At 41.5% G+C, this 20,214-nt stretch overlaps 2 protein-coding genes across 5 annotated transcripts in view; one reads left to right on the top strand and one right to left on the bottom strand.

Annotated features, from left to right (window-relative positions):
- Positions 1–11,465, bottom strand: part of micu1 (mitochondrial calcium uptake 1) — a 31,835-nt gene extending 20,370 nt beyond the window's left edge. For both annotated transcript variants that reach the window (XM_080036878.1, XM_080036879.1), the window contains exons 1-4: positions 11,339–11,465; positions 7,722–7,886; positions 6,325–6,514; positions 2,849–3,011 (exon numbers count right to left, since the gene is read on the bottom strand). In XM_080036878.1, the coding sequence (XP_079893004.1) occupies positions 2,849–3,011; positions 6,325–6,514; positions 7,722–7,886; positions 11,339–11,340 (520 nt within the window). In that variant the 5' untranslated portion in view covers positions 11,341–11,465. The remainder of the gene's footprint in view (positions 1–2,848; positions 3,012–6,324; positions 6,515–7,721; positions 7,887–11,338) is intronic.
- A 5,784-nt stretch (positions 11,466–17,249) lies between these two features.
- mcu (mitochondrial calcium uniporter) overlaps positions 17,250–20,214 on the top strand; it is a 69,523-nt gene continuing 66,558 nt past the window's right edge. For all 3 annotated transcript variants that reach the window (XR_013845114.1, XM_080037400.1, XM_080037399.1), the window contains exon 1: positions 17,250–17,390. Coding sequence is in view for 2 of the 3 variants with exons in the window: in XM_080037400.1 (XP_079893526.1) it covers positions 17,274–17,390 (117 nt within the window). In the remaining variant the exon portion in view is untranslated. The remainder of the gene's footprint in view (positions 17,391–20,214) is intronic.

Genomic DNA, 20,214 nt, shown 5'->3' with positions numbered 1-20,214 from the left:
TCAAAGGTTTTTTTTATTAAATGTTAGTAACAAAGACATTATAGCACAATGAGTACACATTTTTTCCCCTTTTTTTCCCGAACATACCCCACCCACATCCCACCCTCACACCCAACAACACGAAATATACCCTACAAGAAACAAAAATAAACAATCAATATGAAAAAAACACAAAAAAAAACACAAAGAAATAAAATTAAATCAAATAAAAGAGGGGGGAGGTAGCTACTCTTCTATAGTTATTGTTGGTTTTTTAAAATAATTTAGGAAGGGGCGCCAAATTATGTTACGGATAACGTTTCAACCAGGTTTCATTGTATAGATCCAGTGCACAAGAAGATCAACAGTATGCCGTGTTTGTATGTACATTATATGACATGTATTTATGTATCTCAATGTGTTAGAGTTTCATCGAAAATCAATGGGACTATATTATGCTCACACACAATGTATAATGACTTTGATGAAGTTCAAATAAGGCTTGTTCTCTTATGGTGTTAGTCTAAATGTAGATTTATTTCTGTCATATATTTCAACGCTCTTAACTAGACGTAATCAGATATGAGATAAACATGAATAACGATCTTTTGTGTTAAAAAGGCAATCCTACCTCCAAACTAGTGTGTAATTCAAACAAATAAACCTTTTTGAAGTGCCAGTTATCATCTGTTCAATGAAGCATGCAGTATTTAAGAGAACAAAAAAGCTGTACAGCCCCATTGATATCACAACAAAAGACTTGCAGCACACTGACCCGCTGAACGAGCCTCAAATCAGATTAGATTTGAGGACAGTTTGGTTAGATTATGATTTATTATAAAAATAAAACTGAAAACGAATGAAGTGAACATCCTAATTTTGTTTTAAGTTGCTTCATTAGCACTAGGTCCTCTGCCACAGCCTAGCACTTACTTCTGCTCAATCGATAATGCTCTAACTTCAGGTCAGTTTCAGATAGTAACAGATTCCCAATTCGGGGCCAGGATAGCTGAGCTCATGCCCACATTTCTAAACCAAACACTGGGTCAACAAAGTATTTTCTAATTCAAATGCTGTTTTAAATTCACCTAAAAAAAATGCAGACTTGTTATGCACACATTTGAAAAGGACACAACTATCTACTGTACGTATCCAGCATATCTTACTATTCTACAATCTGTTTGTGTTGAGGGTAATCTTTATCTATCTATGGGCCAGAAATTCTGCTAAGCATTAAAACAACAAAGGCGGACCAATTAATCAGAAATGAAGGGCTTCATCATTGTTTTTAAACTGACCACTATTGGTTAACATCACTTGGTTTCGGACTTTGACAGAAGAAAAAGGATGTCTATGAAGATGACAAGTTTTTCGTGGTTGAAGAAGGGAAGAGCTGGGGAATCCTCAAGAGAAGAGGAAAGGTCATAGGTAGATAGAGAGAGGATAGAGTGTAAGGTCGATGGGTGGGCATTGCAATCTAGACCAAGTATCGAGCATGATTGGTTCACAGATGGGAGTGCTGAGGTGAGCAGTAAAGGCAGTGCAGATGTCACAGAACCCAGCTATGTCCTTATTAAGCGCTAACTCCAGGCTTGTCTTCTTTATCATGGTTGAAGGCGCAGGATGTAATAGTTGTCAACACTGAGAAGTAAATATGTCATGTAGGCTTAGATACTCCCATACAATTAAATGTCAAACTAAATATTAGTGTATTGAATACCTGGATAATGTCAGATATTTCACTCCAGACAGGAGTGTTGCCCGAACATGTCTATGCCAAGTTAAGCTCCCTGCCTTCCCAATCCTCCCCATGGCAGAAGATCAAATATCTCTCACTGGCTCCATGTGTGATGCCTGAGATCTGCTCCAGTTTGAACCCGATAATTGATGCACCAACTGCTGTGCTGTGACACCCCTCAGCTGAGTGTGATCAGAGAGCAGCCCTGTCACTCCCACCCCTGCCTGCGTGCCTCCCATTATACGTGTGAACAGGGTCATTGGGATTGTTTTACCATACAATGTCATAAGTCCTGCACTGCTAAGCATGTACTAAGTGTTTCCCTGTAGCTGGATGGATCACAGGGATTCAGTGTATTAAAAAAAAAAGACGTGACTGACTGGGATCTTTTTACTTACAAAGCTCTGACCGGGAAGCTATCACATTATCTGTAAGAAATTCTGCAAATAGTTTCAGTGCCCCCGACTTCTGGAACACATTAAATCAATACCTTCATACCCTTTATCCAATTGAGACTTGTTATCTTAAACCTGCCAAACACTACTTGCAAAAACTATATTTTTATTGTCTATAGTTTTAATAGCAGCCATTTTACATTACTGTCTTTTGTGTTCCAATTGTTTTTTTTTCAATTGAATTATTCTGATATAATGCTAGGTTTGTATTAGTAATCTAAATTGTAATTAACAAAATTGTTATTTTCATCAATTAATCAATGTTTTTTTTTAATGGTTTCTCTTTTTTCATCAGCTTGTTGTGAGACTGCCTTTACTCCGTTTGTACTTGTCTTTATTACTGTTTACTTTGAATTGTTTGTGTGTTGTTGTTTTTTCTTTGCACTGTTTAGTTCAACTCAATGTCATTGCAAAATGATGGTCACCCCTCAATGATCTCTCTAGTATAAATAAAGAATATATACAGTATATACATCGTTTATAAAGTAATGTGGACATGCCCCATATAGTATGGGAGACTTTGGGGTCAAAATCCTAGATGAGATTCAGTCTGGCAATTCATTTGAGGTTTATAACCAAACTCATGGGTAAAGAATTGGAGCATGCCAGTGGCTGTAAAGAAGTCAGTGATATGCTTAAGGCAGACATGGTGGAAAGGAAAGAGAGGAGGGCTCACTCTCAGGCTGCTTCTCGTTGGGTGTGATGGAGCGTATGAAGTCCTGTGGCGTCATGTAAACCTCGGCATCTCCATGCTCGCCAATGACCTTCAGCGTGGCAAAGTAGCGGAAAATCTTGTCCGGCGTCGAGTAGGCTCTGATCCTGTTCTCGTACTCCATCACCTGCAAACCAGACAAACAACGACACAACATTTCGCGTGTTAGGCATGACTACCACTCTTAATACCCCTAAACATCAAAATCAAAAGACCTAGTTATATTCCAATCCTGTGTGCAGCAAGGTAAATACTCTTGAGGGGAAAGTTAAGAGAGCGCGGAGGGGGTGAATGAGACCAGAATAAAGAAGCATGTGGAGGCAGGAAAACAAGTTCTTAGTCCTGATGGGGAGGTATAGTAAGCCCCCTGACTCAACAACTACATTATAAACCATGGAACAGTGTTTTTTTTAGAATAAGTTTGCCTGATGGGATAACATGAAGGGGGAATGCAGAACTATCCCAGCCACACAAAGCTGTGCCACCCACACATAAGGTTACCAGCAAGGCATCACACACAGACTGAAGTCAAGCAGTCTGAAAAAAAAAATTATAATAATAATAATATATTCGGCTGATATAGGGGAGAACGGGGGAAAGTGAGGCATCGGGTAATGTGAGACACCCCCTGTATGTAGGCAATGGAACACATTTTTGGTCATATGAGATACTGTATACGTTTTCAAGCCCCTCTCATTTCCACTCGGCCATGAAAGAGAGGACCTCATGGTGATGTTGTTAGCATGTTTTTTTTCACAAAAATTTCTTTTTTGCATGTAAAAGTAAATTTTCTTGCTGTCAACTTAATCGATTGTTGTGCCAAAGAAAATTGATTCAGGTAGAAAAACTTCTATCATACATGTTAATGAACTACCAACATATGAAACCATGTGATGATGATAACTGAAGATTAGCCTGAATTGCTCAGAGAGATAGTTTTTTCTCAAATTGTGGCAGTGGGGTAACGTGAGACAAATGCTGTGGGGTAAAGTGAGACAGTGTCTGTGCCCTCTTTTAATGAATCCATTATATTTGAGGTAGCAAGGAGACTAGTTTGTATAAGACAACAGACAATGTGGGCTGGAGGTGGGGGTTGATGGTTGAAGGGGTGTCAGCAAGGGCATGGTTTGGCACGTATGTATGTTGGGGACAGGAGATTGACCTTTAACATCAATAGACTCTAAGTAATATGTCTTTATTCAATGAATGATCCAAATAAAACAAATGCAGAAAAATATTAATCAAAGACTGAAAAGATGGAAAATTACAGCTGGGTCTAGTCCTGTGTTCTGAGTCCCAGGCTGTTCTAGCTGGTTCTGATTGTTCTTTGCTCTGACCCCAGCTTTGGCACAAGACAACTATTTTTAAAACAATCATATTTTCACTGCCCTTTGTCTTGAATAAATTCTGCTAATGCCCATTTCTAGGAAACATCCTGAATTAATGGGAAATGTGTAAATTTGACTGATAAATCATTTTAGCTCGCTTAGAGGGGAACAAATGTAAAAAGTGTCTCACATTACCCCATTCTCCCCTACACATTAGCGCTGTCTATGTTTGCCTTGACACTGCCATCTGCTTTTCAGCACAAAATTTAAAACTAAAATTGACAGCACGGCATCTGCTTTGGGCGCTGTTGCTTAGTGGAAATCCACACAGGCGGTTATTTTATGTGGCGTAGAATGATTGTGTTCATTACACAAACCCCCCTGTGGAAAAAGTTTTTTTTTATAATACGATTTAAAGCACAACTTTTTTCAAAGCTTGTATACACTTCCATGTGATAACATAGAGAGTGAGTGGAATACACAGACTTTGATCAAACTAGATTCTCTCTGGAGTCTATGTACGTGCTTGTGTGTTGGTTCCCCCTCTTTAGCGGACCTTATAGGTCTATAGGGAAATCACCAGGAGCATGCCCCCCTCCCCCCCAGAAGAGGAAGCTATCAGTGTACGGTTGGGAGGTTACAGGACAGTCATGTGGAAATGCCCGAGAGCCTGACTGATGGCTCTCTCTAGCTTTTCATCTACTCAGATTTACAGGCTACTGATCCACAGCATCACCCACACTGATGGAAAGTCAGCTCTTAAGCCATTTACACTCTCTCTTTTTCCTTGTACAAAACATGCACATACTCACATGCCCCGGGGGATCAAGTTCCAAGTCATACCACTTTTTTGATTAATTTTATCCCCAAGACTTTCAAATCTTGTTGTGCAACATTGGAGACAAGAGTGGTAAATCAGATTTAAAATTATGAGAGGTGAAAGCCCTGAATTTTAGAGTGAAAAATTGTTCATGCTGCATAATTTTGCATTTGAGATTAATATTATTGAGAATGTCCCACTCACCTTGGTAAAAAAAATGAAAGGACCGAACACTCAAAATAAATGTTCTTAAGGAGCGTGAAAGTAATTCCCACAAAACATAATGTAAAAGCCAATCAACATTCTACCATTTCAAAGGCTGTCTCGGTCTGAAGAACAGATGGACATTTGCAAACATGTACACAACTAATTTACTTCAGAGAGTATGCTTTGTTAACCTAGACTCCTTGATATTGTGAGTGAGCTGAAACCTTTTTTTAACCAACAACAATGTAACCCATGGTGCTGTGATCAACTTTTAATTTCTTAGACATCTTTATGCCTTTAGCAGACTTAAAGCTGAGTGATTTTTACGCTGCATTGGTTTAACATTGGAAGCCGCAGGTCTGAACTGGGAGTGACGTCAACTCTGAGTTGACTGCGTTCCAGTTGCTAGAGTGTGAAATAACAAGAAGACTGAAAAGTTTGCATTTAGCAATCACCTCGAGTTAGCCATTGTTAATAATACCAGTGGTTTATTTTGTGCATACAAATATCGTAGCAACATATCTAGAGATGGAAAATATGGTAATAAAGGTGATTTAATATTGCACAAATAATATAGAAGCGCTAAAATGTTAGCTCATCAAAGTGTTCACTGCTGTTCAGGTGCTGAGCAGCCGTGTTGAATGTTAGGTTTCTCCAAGTTTCCAAGTAGAAATACTGACCTCAGGGGGTGTTCTAGATGAAATTTACGACACAGCACTACCTCTTCACTTGTATGTCAGATGTACCCTAATTGTTCCCTGGTCCTCCATTGATAACATAACAGAGCTACAAATGTAAATTTTGAATCGTATCAAGGGCTCTTTGTTCTTCTCCTGCTAGTCCTTGCTGTCATAAGCTGCCTAATTAAAAGGCATAAAATCGTACGGGTGGTACATTCCTGTTATTTATGACAGCAGCAATGCATGCTGATTACCTTTGTGTGTCTCTCTGTAAAATAGTCTGTCAAAAAACACTGGCGTTTGCATATTAGACATTGATTGGGAGGGCTTTCAAAACAGCATTTAAAAGATGAATTAAAACACTGGACGGACTCAACGGCTGAATGTTTACTGTTTATCGATTACCTTGCGGTCACGGAATCCAGAGCGGGGCTTCTTCTTCTTCTCCTCACCACCTTCATCGTTTGCATCTTCGTCTTCACTGCTGGCCTCTACAGACTTCTCAGTCTCAGAGTGTGTATCCGTCACGAAATCAGGCGCCTCTTCGCCTGGTTGCTCAGAGTTTTGAACCGATGGCCCTGCATCTGCATATGCTCTATAGTTTAAAAAAAACAAAAAAAACAGAAGGATAGTTGTATGTCATCTATCAAAAGGGTTACGTATTGCAATATCCCTTTATGTTTTCCTCTGAAACCAAAAATAATATGAGACATATGTAACCGAGTGTGTAGTTTATTATGTACTTTAGCTTTGATGCTAAACAGTTAATAATACAGAGCGAGGGACTGGGGGAGATTATGTGCTGCACTGTTTTTGCTTGTCAGTGCAATGCAGAGAGGTTTACTATGGCAAACTCCCACCTGACAATCTGTCTGACTAAATTGAAAATTGGAATAATAATAATAAAAGGCTGGGCCGGTGTGGGACAGGCTGAATAATTCAGTTTAATGAGACAGAAGGAGAATGAAGCCTAGGGGTGAAGGCCTGGAACAGTCTCGTTCCATCAGTCTCTAATGCCCTGAGGCACCATCCATCACTCTACCTCCTGCGGCAGTCTCTCAGTCCCCATAGAGATCTCACGTCCACTCCCTCTCCACCGCTTTGCCTTAACTAAATACTAGTCACCTATGTAATGGATAGCCATAAAAACATTGTGACACCCTTGGGCCGGTGGCTTGGAGTGTCAAAAGAAATGCAGGAGAGCAACTTCCCCGGGGGTGGTTTCCCCCAACAGTTGTGTTAATGTAAGGGGAAACAAATGAGTCATGTACATGAAAGCCAAGCCCTTGTCCAATACTGCACCACAAGCAAAATCCTTGTTTAGTCAATATAGATCTATGTCCATTGATTTAATTGGGACCACCACGCCAGATAGTGGAACCTGCAAGTCATTGTGTCAACGACGTACACCACAGAGTGGTGTACCGTTCAGGGGGAATATCTTTGATGTGGTAGAAAAACTCCACAAAGCTCAAAAGACCTGAAAGATGAAAAACCCACTCAGATGAAAATGTTGCAAGTCTTTCGGGTTGGTGAGCAGCACGTTTGTGTGATTATTTCAACGGTTTAATGATATACCAGCATCAATTAAAGACCAACTAACCTATTTGTAGTTTCTGGTTATTTTGTGAGTGCAATTTGAGTCTGAAGACATTGAGTGCAATGGCAAATCAACTGGGGTTCAATTTACCTGAAAGACTAATAGTATACATAGAAAAAGGTTTTTATACATTTTCATTCAATTGAAGTATCAGAAAAAGATTTCTCAGTAGTAATAGGAATATGAATGGAGCCAGTCTTACCTTTGCCAGAGCAGCCCAGCACTAGCTGATACACCGGTCACCCCAGCCAGAGCAGCTAGCATCAGCCTCCTCCGGCCAGACCCTCTCGCTGCCCCGCTGTGGTAGCGCCGGGACAACTGCACTAGACCCACAGAGACCGCGGACAATGCCCGCAAGCGGAACATCCTGCAGAGAAAAAGATAATAATGGTGTTTCTGTTATTACTGACATAAGAGGATGAAACAGTTTCAACCTACACAACATATCACGTGAATGCCATGTAAAAGCAGGCTCACCACAAACATTCTCCACCCAAAAACCGAATTAGCACTCACATCAAGAGTTAAAGTTAAGTTAAGTTATCTTTATTTGTCAGTTGTACACGAGGCACATTGAAATTCGTCTTTTCGCATATCCCCTCTCAAGTTACCACACTTCGGAGGGGGTCAGAGCGCAGGGTCAGCCGCAGTACAGCGCCCCTGGAGCAGTTTTGGGGTTAAGTGTCTTGCTCAAGGACACAATGGTAGAGATGGTGGGCACCGTAGACGCAATACCAGCCTCTGCTAGTTTTACAACTAACACCCTCCTGTCCGGTGCCGGGGATCGAACCAGCGACCTCATGGTTACTGGTCGGCCACCTTTTCCTCTAGGCCATCCTACCACCCCTAAGCGCTTTACAGGGTTCCAGGTTCCATTCATTCACACACAGTCATACCGGTGGTGGTAAACTACGAGAGTAGCCACAGCTGCCCTGGGGCAGACTGAGTCAAAGTTTAGAACAATAGCCTAACTAATAGCTAAAGTGTACCTTCAACAGTCAGTGCATAAAGGTCCTGGAATCCCGACACATCTTAATTCATTGAATACATAACAGAAAGCATAGGATGAAAAATAACTTCCACCGTAGCATAAGCACCCGAACTACATTTTCAATCAGACTGTTCCCTAATTAATCACTGTCACGCAAAGATGATCAACAATTATTAGGCAAGTACTGGTTTGCATTGATTCATGGTGTGCACAGCAGACATGACAGAGGAATTCATCCCACTGAGGCCTGACATTGCCACCTGTCCTGTCCATACCCTATTCAAAATCCAGACACTTTTGTCAAACGCATTCAACAGAAAGACAAAAGAAGATATGACGTGCTAATTGGAGAGTTCAGCAGCCCATGACAACTGAGAGGCACTGCAAGCATACTGTATGATGGAGTGCACCCCATTTTCTGTGGAGCTGCAGACAGCCTGGAGCTAAAAGACTTGTGCCAGTTGAACATGTTTTAGAAGCGATATTTATTTTCAGGTGATATTTAGCTCTTGCTCCGACGTAGCTTCAATGCAATTCACTTTGCATCGTAGCATCTGTCAAATAAATGTAACATAATGACCTACCAAACAATGTAAACAATTACCCCCATCTGTATGACAAAATGAAGAATTGAAGCCATAGTCAGTCACTTCCGTCAGTCTGCCCCAGGGCAGCTGTGGCTACTCTCGTAGTTTACCACCACCGGTATGACTGTGTGTGAATGAATGGAACCTGGAACCCTGTAAAGCGCTTTTAGTGCCTTGAAAAGCACTATATAAATCCAATCCATTATTATTATTATAGTTTCTGAATAATTTCTCAAATACCTTTGGGACATCTGTTGTTGCTTTTATCACATCTGCTTGAATGGTGTGTTTAGATGTGCATGTAAATACATTCACACATGCCAGAGAGAGACGGCTAAATGTCAAAGAGGCAGAAGGAAAGACACAAATCCCATAACAGTTGTTCTAAAAATGTATGTTGACAGCTGAAGACTGCCCTCATAGGATAGTCCAGTTCATGTCTTTCTAGGCTTTCGAAATATGTCACTGACTTGAAATGTATTATTCTGAAAGTTAAGCATGATCTGCAAAAGTCCCAGTCGGCGGCCCTGGGGCTTAACCAGAGAATATCTTTTTAAAGCTGAGACACACCGATGCTCTCTTTGTTCACATCAGCCTGTCAGAACTTTTTGGTCACGACGGGGATATTGGGAATGTGCGTGAAATGTAACTTAAAATGAAAAACACAGAGACACACAGACTACTTAGTGAAAGGGATAGTTCATCTGTGCAACCAACAATGTATGAAATGACAATATTGCAGATGTCACTCATTTTGCAAATAAAACAATCAAAACACGTCTATCAGCGACTGAAGGGACGATCTGCAATAGTTTTTTTTTTTTTTTTTTCTAGCCCTGAGAGGCAGAGACAGAATAAGTGACAAGGTACAATGGGAATATCACCCATCAACATTCGCCACCACTTGATAGAATTGAAAACCTTAGAAACAGATGCATTTAGGCAGTGTATACACTACTTGGTACTTGGATGGCCGTATCCTACAATAACAAAAAGGAACAGGAAAGCTGAGGACAGTGACACAACAGCATGGGGAATTAAAAATGATATGCCCTGCCCTCAGTTGAAACTATTGTCAAGCATTCCTCTCAAACAATGGCAGTTTTAAGACCTTTAACTTTGCAGTTCCTCTGTCGCTCAGGGATTTCCTCTGAGTGGTTTATTTTCAGGACACAGAACATGGTGCACATCTCCATTCTGGTGTTGCATGAAAACAATAGTCATCAAACTTGCTGACAGAGCATATTAGATCCTTACTGAGGTATGTGACTTGACAGTTCTCTTACAAGTTGACAAAAGTGTTTTATCCAGCAATTTGGGCGATGTTCATCTACACACTATTTTGGATTATGACCGGAAGGTTTATTAGAGTTAAATCAGATAGGCTACACTGGCCAATATTGGGAGTGTAGTGACTAACAAGGGAGATAGCCATTTCTCACTGCCCAAATCGAATATCAAGTTTAGACTGTGAAGTTGTCAAAAAAGGGGTTTAAGCTGGTCCAAATTCTGGTAGTGATGGCACCTGTATGGCTCAAATTGGAAACCATTACTGTGGAAATGGCCTGAAAAGATTTGGCAGGCAAGGTCAATAACATTAACAAAGAAAATGGGGGAAAGCTTACATTCAGCTATAGTTAGTAGATCTAATCATATAATGTTACCAAAAATCTACGCAGGTGCCTGAATAGGCTACATCACTTTCCTTTTTCATGTGGGGTGTGTCTGACATGACACGTTCCCCACCGGTGTGTCGGGGTCTTGTGTGTGACATAAAAATTCCACACACACTGGCATTCACCGCGAGTTAAAAGCCATTCCCAAATAGAAAGGAATGAAAAACATATTTGTATAATTGTTACAGATGTTTTTGACATTTCAGGCCCGAAAGCTGAAACCCCAAAGTTGACCTATGAAGCACTAGGACCCCAATGTTATGTTTTTAGCTGTATGTCGACCTCGTTAACAACAGGAGTAACATAGCGGTTAGCTGTCTACTTACCAGTAATAGCTTACGTGTTCTCCTAACATGTTTCACTTTTTATTATCGTTATTTTTAATGTGATATGCTTAGATGTCGAGACCAGCAGTCCGCGAATTGCATCGTATGACAGCTAACGCTAGCTAGTTAGCAAGCTCGCAGTTAACGGACAGGATTTAAATGTCTGCTGTTAGTGTCGTCGACTGCACACATCACGGTCGAGAAGCTGTCTTGGCAAAAGAAGCGGCACGGGTACTCACATTAGTGTCAACGCAAATGCCTCTCAGTCCAAAATGTTATAAATGTCCTCAGTGTTTCTAGTACGTCTTTGCCTCCTGCGTCTGGGATGGAGCGCAGTAAGTTCCGTGTTCACTCACCAACAACGGCGCATGGGGAGGGGAGGGGCCACATTCCCTCACCCCGCCCCATGCAGTTCAGAAGGGCTGTGTAGTAGGCCTAGGGTCCGTTAGTAGGCTACACTATTTAGACAACAAACTTAACAATACCTAAATAATAGTCTAAAATTTGTAGCCTACATAAATGATATGTAAATTGGTCCCAATCAAAAGGCAAAACAGCTATCAATATGGAGCAAATAAGTTTTCAATGTGGGAAAAGATGAAAATTTCTACCTAAACCATAGGCCATTAATGCCTATCCAAAAGCTATATAAAAAGCTGTTATTATTGACTAAAAGCTGAATTCGGAATGAAAAAGGTGAAAAACTGAAATTGAAAGACAAAGATAGTAGGCATAGGTGCCTATAAAGGGCCTTCATCATTGGGTATAGGCCTAAATGCCACAAGTGTGTGTTCAGATCAGATAATGTATTAGCCTATTAGGATAAGTAGGCCTATATTTAGAAATAGGCCACAAAATAGGCTTCCATAAAGAATATTTAGCATCTCAGCGTATAGTTTGATTTAATTAGCCTTAGTGCTTTTGCGATTATATTTATTTCTTTAAAAACAATAATAATAATGTCAATAAATGACCGAAATTAAGTGGGAAATTTGATGTCTCTGCTGTCAGTCATGCATTCCTTGACAAAGCTCCAGCAGAACAATGTATTGGGAGTGATTGTCTGGCCTCTTCGCGTTGTCTCAGTTATAAAAGTTGCCTTTCATACACATGCTGGACTGATTGCATGATGTGAAATGAAAAGATGTGGGAGCTGCGAAGGTGACTGCTGGTCATATAACACTATTGTTGAGTGAAGGTCACATTTCTGCTTTAGGTGCCAGAAATCAAAGTAAATGAGGTTAAGAATAAATTAAAGAGAGATAGAATACAATGCTAAACATCCATCCATCTATCCATCTATCCATCTATCCATCTATCTATCTATCTATCTATCTATCTATCTATCTATCTATCTATCTATCTATCTATCTATCTATCTATCTATCTATCTATCTATCTATCTATCTATCTATCTATCTATCTATCTATCTATCTATCTATCTATCTATCTATCTATCTATCTATCTATCTATCTATCTATCTATCTATCTATCTATCTATCTATCTATCTATCTATCTATCTATCTATCTATCTATCTATCTATCTATGTCCATCTTTCTATCCATCAAGCTATTGGTCTATGAGAGTTGTGAGAATTGTGAAGTTTATTTTCATTAGTAAGACCCAACATTGATAATGTTTTCCCCTGAGCACAAAATACATATAAATCTCAGTTAATAACTTAACTAAAGATATGCTTGCAATCAGACCCTCAAATATACATTTCTATCCTAGAATGTCAGGAGGAGGAATGTTGGAAACAGTCATAAACCTAATGCCAGACATATCTCTTTTAATGCCATCCAGTGTTGGCAGATTTACCTCTCTTCTGCTGAAGGATGCTATTACACAAATCCTGCATTTCTTTTCTGTATCAAATCATTACATTCTCTTGACACTTTGTTGGGTGAGATGCAGAACGCTAGGAGGGTATAATAGCTTTAGATTGATTCATAAACTATAGAATATATCTCCTTTGAGTATTCAGTTCAAAGCAGGAGATTATGGTGTAATGTATGTGGTGACCTAATCAGTTCATCCTGTCAATATATTGCTTAAAGACTAAAACCAAAGAAACAAATGGACCTGTGGCCAAAAGGTCATGGAACATTGACAGATCTCTGTGACTGTTTTCCTGTGTGTGAGCTGTTTTATAGTTGCTTCCCATTGACAATGAGTGGGAGTCACTGAATTCAATGCAGTGTCAGTGAAATTGAGGTTATCACACAACAGCACTAATAACAAACAAACAAACACATTGCAACTACTATCTTGAGTAACTTCCTCAATAACAAACTATCATCCATAATAATCTCTTTTCTTTCACAATATGTAAATGTCAACTATTGAAATTTCAGATTGTGCTTCAATTGCCGCACAGCAGTAATAACCTCTGCATGGCCTCGGTGTCCACAGTGGCCGTGCATATTTCCCTAATTCAAAGCCATTCATCTTCTTCACAAACACTCACTGTCAGTCCTAAACATGCATAACACAATGCAAATCAGTTCTTTGAAAAACATAAAACGCCCCCGTGTACATTCACTAACACACACACAGGATACATTCAAAGCCTGTTGGAAAGGAATAGCTGCTAAATAGCCGATGACCAGTTTAGTTTAGATCTGTCACTATGGGGTATCTGGTCATCGTGTATGGACTTTAGGCCTCAAGGATCAGCCAACATTTGTATAAGCCATATAGAGACACGGCATGTTTTCGTCTTGCTCATGTTTCACACTCTGATTCTAGCCCTTCCCATTATTCTGACAAATGCAGGTTGGAGGTTACGCTTGTAAGGTAAATTACCTTGCAACTTTCCTGCTCAAATGCACAGCACAAACAGCATGGTTGCTAATCTGTTGCTACATCATAACCGCAATGTTGCTACCACAGTGTCTTGTGTTTGGTTTAAGCAGTTGCCTCATTCTTGAGTGCTACATTAAGAACAGACTTGTGAATCCATAGGGGGCTTCAGCCTTTGCAGAGACTTCTGTTCACCCAAGACGAATGCGTCCCAACTGAGCTGATGTGTAGAATGAACACTCTGGTGAAACCTGATCCACAAGCTGCACCTCTGCGTAATGGTGAAAGGTCGCTCAGGTATAGACCTGCAGACAAAAGCAGGCTCAGGTTTCAGCAGTCATTTGGCCGTGTGGTGTCTGCAAGCTGACATTTGTTAAAGAGTACGCAGAAGAAAGGCAACATACACTGCCTAGGTCTCTGTTTGCATTATGCAGTAGTTTATTGGTGACGTGATGAAATAGAAGGAACACACCCATGCATGCTTGCCCTGGGCTTTACCTGTAACCATGGGAGGGGCTCTTTCACACATAAATACACAGGCATACAATACAAACACACCTCTTCTTGTACTCTGCTCAATTAATCTATAGTCCATACCCTGAGATAAGGATACAGGGATTTTTAAAAGCAGTTCTCTTAAAGAGTCATATTTACAGTACAAAAAGTTAGACTGCTGCAGAGATTATATTTGAATTACTTACAACTAGATTTGTTTGACTTTGTCATGCTCATATTGAATCCCTGAATCCAGGGCACTATTGAGTTCAAACCTGGAATTTATGAGGTACAATTTTAGATTAAAATCAGTATCTGTTCAACAACATTAAAGCAGTGGTGCCTCCAGTACTTGTTTGATTGTATTTGCACTGTGGCTATCTACGTATCTTCATGGTGCAAATCGATATCATGATTATCATATAACCACAATCATGCGGTTGGTTTTTGGTTTCATAAATCAAGGTACTCAATGAAAAGTAGTATTTTGATTCTATAAATCAAATTACTGTTATCATGTAGCATATAAAGTAGCTCATATTAGAATCCCAAAAACTCAGACTTCGATGTGCAATACACGTCTAAATTTGTTGAAAAGTGTTTGTATTTTGCAAATGTATAGCTTGTTTTTTTGTTCTTTTAAAGATTATTTTTTGCATTTTCAAGCTTTATTAGACAGTACAGAGTCGAAATGGGAAGACAGACAGAGAGAGAGAGAGGGGGGATGACCTGAAGTAAAGGTCCACGGGTTGGATTTGAACCCGCAACCACTGCAACAAAGGCCAGAGCCAATATGGTACTCGCTCTATCCACTACACCACCGGAGCGCCCGTATAGCTTGTTTTTATGAGCTGATAACACACTTGTATTTATTTAAAAACAATGCAGAGAAAAAGCAAAATCTCACATCACCTTAATGACTAGAGTACATTTAATACCTGCAGGTATTTTTTCACACTTTACTGCAGCTTCTTTTGTTTGCACTGCTGCTGACACAGTGTGCAAATGCATACTGTTGTGGCACAGTTACAGCAGTACTGTAAAGGTTTAATAAGCCACTGCCTACTTGTAGTATTTGGAACTTCACAAAAATGTGCTTTGTGAATCGATGCAGCCTTGAGGCCTTGAGCGGCTCCTTGTCCGTGGCGGAGAATTTGCATTTAAATTGCATCGCCCACGCAGCCTTATGCAGTGCACCTGAAGATGTACAGAAGGAGCACTGGGATGAGTTCCTGGAGAAATGACAAGTTACTACTGTATTTCACAAACAAACAGAAGACAAGCACTATCGAACAACAAGACAACCAAATCTCACTGTGCTCTTCTTATTATTTCGTATTTACCTGCTTTTTCTAAGTTTCAGCTTTGATATGAGGCCATGTCAGAAGTACAACAGTGACGAAGTTACAAATGCTGTTGCTCTCGTACTGTATAACAAGTCAAGAACCTGTTATCTGGTTTCTCCCTTGACCAATAGAGGTGTGGCAGATGGTAGGCTATTATACCACAGGCTTGGTCAAAGATTAAGGAAAATATGTTGCGTTCCACTGAGGTGAGTCTCCTTGGCATTCATTGACCCAAACGTCAAGCCATTAGCACTCCTATTACCTGCACATTTGCAGTGGTTGAGGGATTCTAGAGGGGAAGAAAAACAGCTCATACTTGGCTGCTTGCCCTCTGGTTCTGCTGTTTGGGGTCAAAATCCCTGAAATGCATAGCCCATGCTGTTTAAAAGTCACTGTAGATCAGCTCACTCATATTTGAGATCTTGTAGGCTGCTGTGCTTTGGGATGTAGCCTATAGGCCTAGTCCCAGAGTAACTAAAGGAGTTCAGCTAATATTAGACACAGTTAACTTATTGGGAAATAGATGGGGTGCCCAGTGACAGCAAGTCTGCCAAGATGTAGCCTGACACACACACATTCAGACTTGGTTGTGGTATGGCTAAATATGCATAATCAAAAAATGAAAAGAGGCCAGGAAAACATGCCCTTGGTTGTATGTTGCCATAGAATGTCTACATGATTTATTTTTGCTTAGACGTTTATGATAATCCTGTCAAGGGGTAGGAAAGTCATTTGAAAGAAGTAACTCAATGCCCTACTGAGTTTACCGTGGTTATAGCCTATTTAAAGTGACTGATGTGTTTGTGTGTGTGTATGTGTGTGTGTGTGTGTGTGTGTGGAACCCAGTATAGGCTACTGAGCAAAGGTCAGTTTCTTAATCTCTAAAAATAACAAAAGCCACTACCACATATCTGTAGCCTATATGGATTAACACATTTAACCTGCAATAATCTTCCACCACGATAATGTTTATAGAGACTGTGGTGATAAGGCTTCAGAGTAGGCTATAGCTAGGCCACAGGAAGCTTTGGTTTCCTGTATTTTACTCTGTATTTCTTGTGTGCTGAAATCCACTCATTTAGCTGTTCCCCTCTCAAATAGCCTACACTCTTGTGCCATCCATCATTAACATAATGCTCACTGTCACATTAGTAGCCTACACACTTGTATTAGTCCTAAATGTCCTAAGTCCATTTATGTATGATGATCACACCTTCGTGACCTTCAATGATGAGTGAGAGATTATTATTTTTATAAATTTTTCTGTTTCGACGGACGGCATGCAAACCTGTGCGCGCGCGTTAATGAAAATTAGCCTGCACAACAGTGTTTTTATCCTCGCACTAGACTAGGCATAAGTCTACTGGTGCAACACTGGGCATGTGTGTGTGTTGGAGCAACCGTAGTCCAACCCCGCCCACCACTACCACCACCAGCACCTTACTCCCCACCCCTCCCTCTTCCCTTCGGTGCGTCTCGGTCCGCCCGCAGCAGTCTCCTTCACAGCGAGCTTTCACTACAGCGATGGCTGCGAAAGTGTGCAGATCAGTACTCCTGTTGTCCCGGAGCAGCGGAGCGGCGGCCGGCAGCCTACCCGCACTTGTTGTCTCTTCACAGCGACACCACCAGCACATAAGACCGGTAAGTCCCAGGACAGCGCGCAGAGAGAGAGAGAGAGAGGTGTAGACCCGGACAGGCAGGCAGGCGGGCTGGACCGTGGTGGAGAAAGCGACGGGGGCGGCTGGGGCTGGCTAAGGAAGTAAAGCTAACTAGCCTCAAGATTTTCAGCTCATGTCTGTTCTTCAGATTTGCCTCACTGCTAAGGACGAGTCACGATATGTACCCCAACCCCGGTTTCGCGTGGGTAGACTATTTCAATCTACAGTGGGACGTAGAGCGCAGGCAGAAGCAATGCAGTTTTTTTCCCCTTTTTTGAGCGCCCATCAACAGCCCACCACTGACGCTGCCCCGCCGTTTACTGTAACTAGTCTTCAGACACTCTGCCCTGCCTTCCATATAATGATGGCCAATATCTCATGGTTTCTCCCATGTCCTTCAACTTTGCGGGTGAATTTTTTTCACTCAGCCAGCTATAGCTGTCCTGATTGCTGTGTAGTGTGTGTGTGTGTGTGTGTTTGTGTGTGCGTGTGCGTGTGCGTGTGTGTGTGTGTGTGTGAGAGCACGAATGCGATTCCGTTGACGTTGTTGCTTTAATGTCTGCAGTAGATGTTGGGGTTGGTTCGATCACCGACGGTCCAAAGGGGTTGGGTGTCTCATTTTTCTTTGCAGTTGCAATGAGGATGTTTGGTGTGGGGAGCAGCTCTCAGGCAGGCTGCGGCTTCGGGAAAGGTTTGGTTGACAGTGCCTAAGCGATTGGTTCCCCTCATCTTGTCTCTCAACTGCAGCATCTGTATGGTGGTGGTGGTGGTGGTGGTGGTGCAGCAGAAACTCACAATAATGGATTGCTGCCCTGATCTAGAGAGGGGACACTACAGTTGTGCTCACCCCCACTCTTGCTCTATGCACACACACACACCTACCCCATATGTGACTTCCCAGAAACATGAAAGCCATCAACATGATGTCAGACTCTCCAGCAATAGCCTGACGTTTCTCCCCTCCCCTGTGGGTGTTTCCCCATTTCAGAAGGGAGATCCTGCTTGGGTTTTCCTGCCAGACGAAAGTCTCAAATAAGGCTCAGCAGCAACACAACAGGAAGGGAGATCAAGTTTACAAAAACGGTGCAATAGTTGTCCCCCCCCCCGCCCTCCCCTTATTCTGTGACTCTGCTCCCTTGGCCCAGACTCCTGAGGCTTCACAGCAGCTGTCCCTGGGAGGGGAGGGGAGGTGAGGTACAGGATGGACTCATATAGGCAAGAATGAGGAAGTCATTCCAGCCTCGGAGAGAACAGCCCCTTCATAGATAGCCAGGCACTCTCCTGCTCTGAGTCTTCTTTTAAGACCAGCATTCACTTCCTATTCTGTCTTGTTTCCCCTTCTATACTCTATATTGGTCTTGTGTATCTTTCTCGTGTTCTTGCCTCCTTACGCCTCTCTTATACAAACACTAGCACACTTGCCACAAGCCCAGTGAAATTTAACCGGGCTCGCCTTGCTGTCAAGCAGACCGGCCTGGAGGTTAAGTAGCTGCCAGAGTAGACCCACTCGGTCCATATATCCATACAGCAGCTAGCCCATGGAGCTGTCGCCCACTGTGAACTATTACAATAGAAGACATTTACCTCCTGTGGAGAAGTGTTATTCTCCCCTTCTCTAAAATAAGTAGGGCCCATTTAAACCTTAAGTGATTTAAGAAAGAGAGTTGCGGCACACTGTCTTTCGGCAGAATCAACCCTAACCAGCTTTCATTTTATTTCAGATAGCAGTTTTTGTTTGCCTGTCATATTATGTCTCCGTCTGTTGAAGCGTTGCTGCTGCAGCCCCCCAATGCGGGCCTGTCACAGTGCGACAGCCGAGCTTCTCTCACTTGTGAGTCCTTCGCCACAGTGATGGAACTGTGTGCCTGCAAAGCTGCAGTGGGACACACTTATGAGTTGCCTTTAAGCGTACTAGTGTCTGTTAACGGTACGTGTTCCTCGAAAGACACAAAGGTTATTCAGACTAACGATTCAGACCGCTGCTTCTGTAATGTGGGACAGTCATCATGGGTCGACTCCCCAGGGATGCTAAGCAGACAGTGGGCTCCTATGGGCCCTCGTTTAACCTGCATACAATTGCTATTGAGTCAGCTGTCACAGAAAATGCTGCTCTCATGACATGTGTCAGGGGAGTCGCGTCATTGTGAATAAACAGCCCTTGTAAAAGGGTTATAAATCACAGTATAAGCACATTGAGGTAATATTTCCAAATCTTGTGTCCAAAATATAGGATTTCATTGGCAGCCTGGTGAAATCGTTCTTTTTTTCTTTAGTTATTTATTTCCATTTAAGCCGACATGTTCATTACAGTGGAGCAGTTGGTGACCGTTGTCTGTATAGGCCAGGGGGTCGAGGCCCACTACTGGGTTTTTAATCCAATCAGTGTAGGAGTAAACTAATTTATCCCTGCTGGCTTCACAGGCTCAGTGCCCAAGTTATCCGGATTAGTGTGATAAGAGAGTGACTGTCAGGCTCGTAGCTGTGGTTTGCTAGAAACGTGATAAGAGGGTTTACTGATTGATAAACATTTCCACACTGCCAGTTTTATTAATGCAATACATACAGGCCTTTATGGACTAATGTGCGGCTGAGAGTTGATATGGGAATACTGATGAAATGATGAATGGACTTGTGTATTAGCTGACATTTATGTGCTAAATGCTAATTATTGGTTTCCTTCTTCACTTTGGAGTCTGATGATTGATAGGTCTATTTCTCCCCTGTGTGGAACATAATTGCAGATTGGCTGCTTTTTGTATATGATGATGATATATGATGACAAACTGTCTGTCTGATTTTATCATATC

The sequence above is a fragment of the Ammodytes marinus genome (assembly GCF_949987685.1).
Source record: "Ammodytes marinus genome assembly, chromosome: 11".
NCBI classification, from domain to species: domain Eukaryota; kingdom Metazoa; phylum Chordata; class Actinopteri; order Uranoscopiformes; family Ammodytidae; genus Ammodytes; species Ammodytes marinus.
The sequence above is the reverse complement of the archived record's forward strand: the minus strand, read 5'-3'. Positions and strand labels throughout refer to the sequence as shown.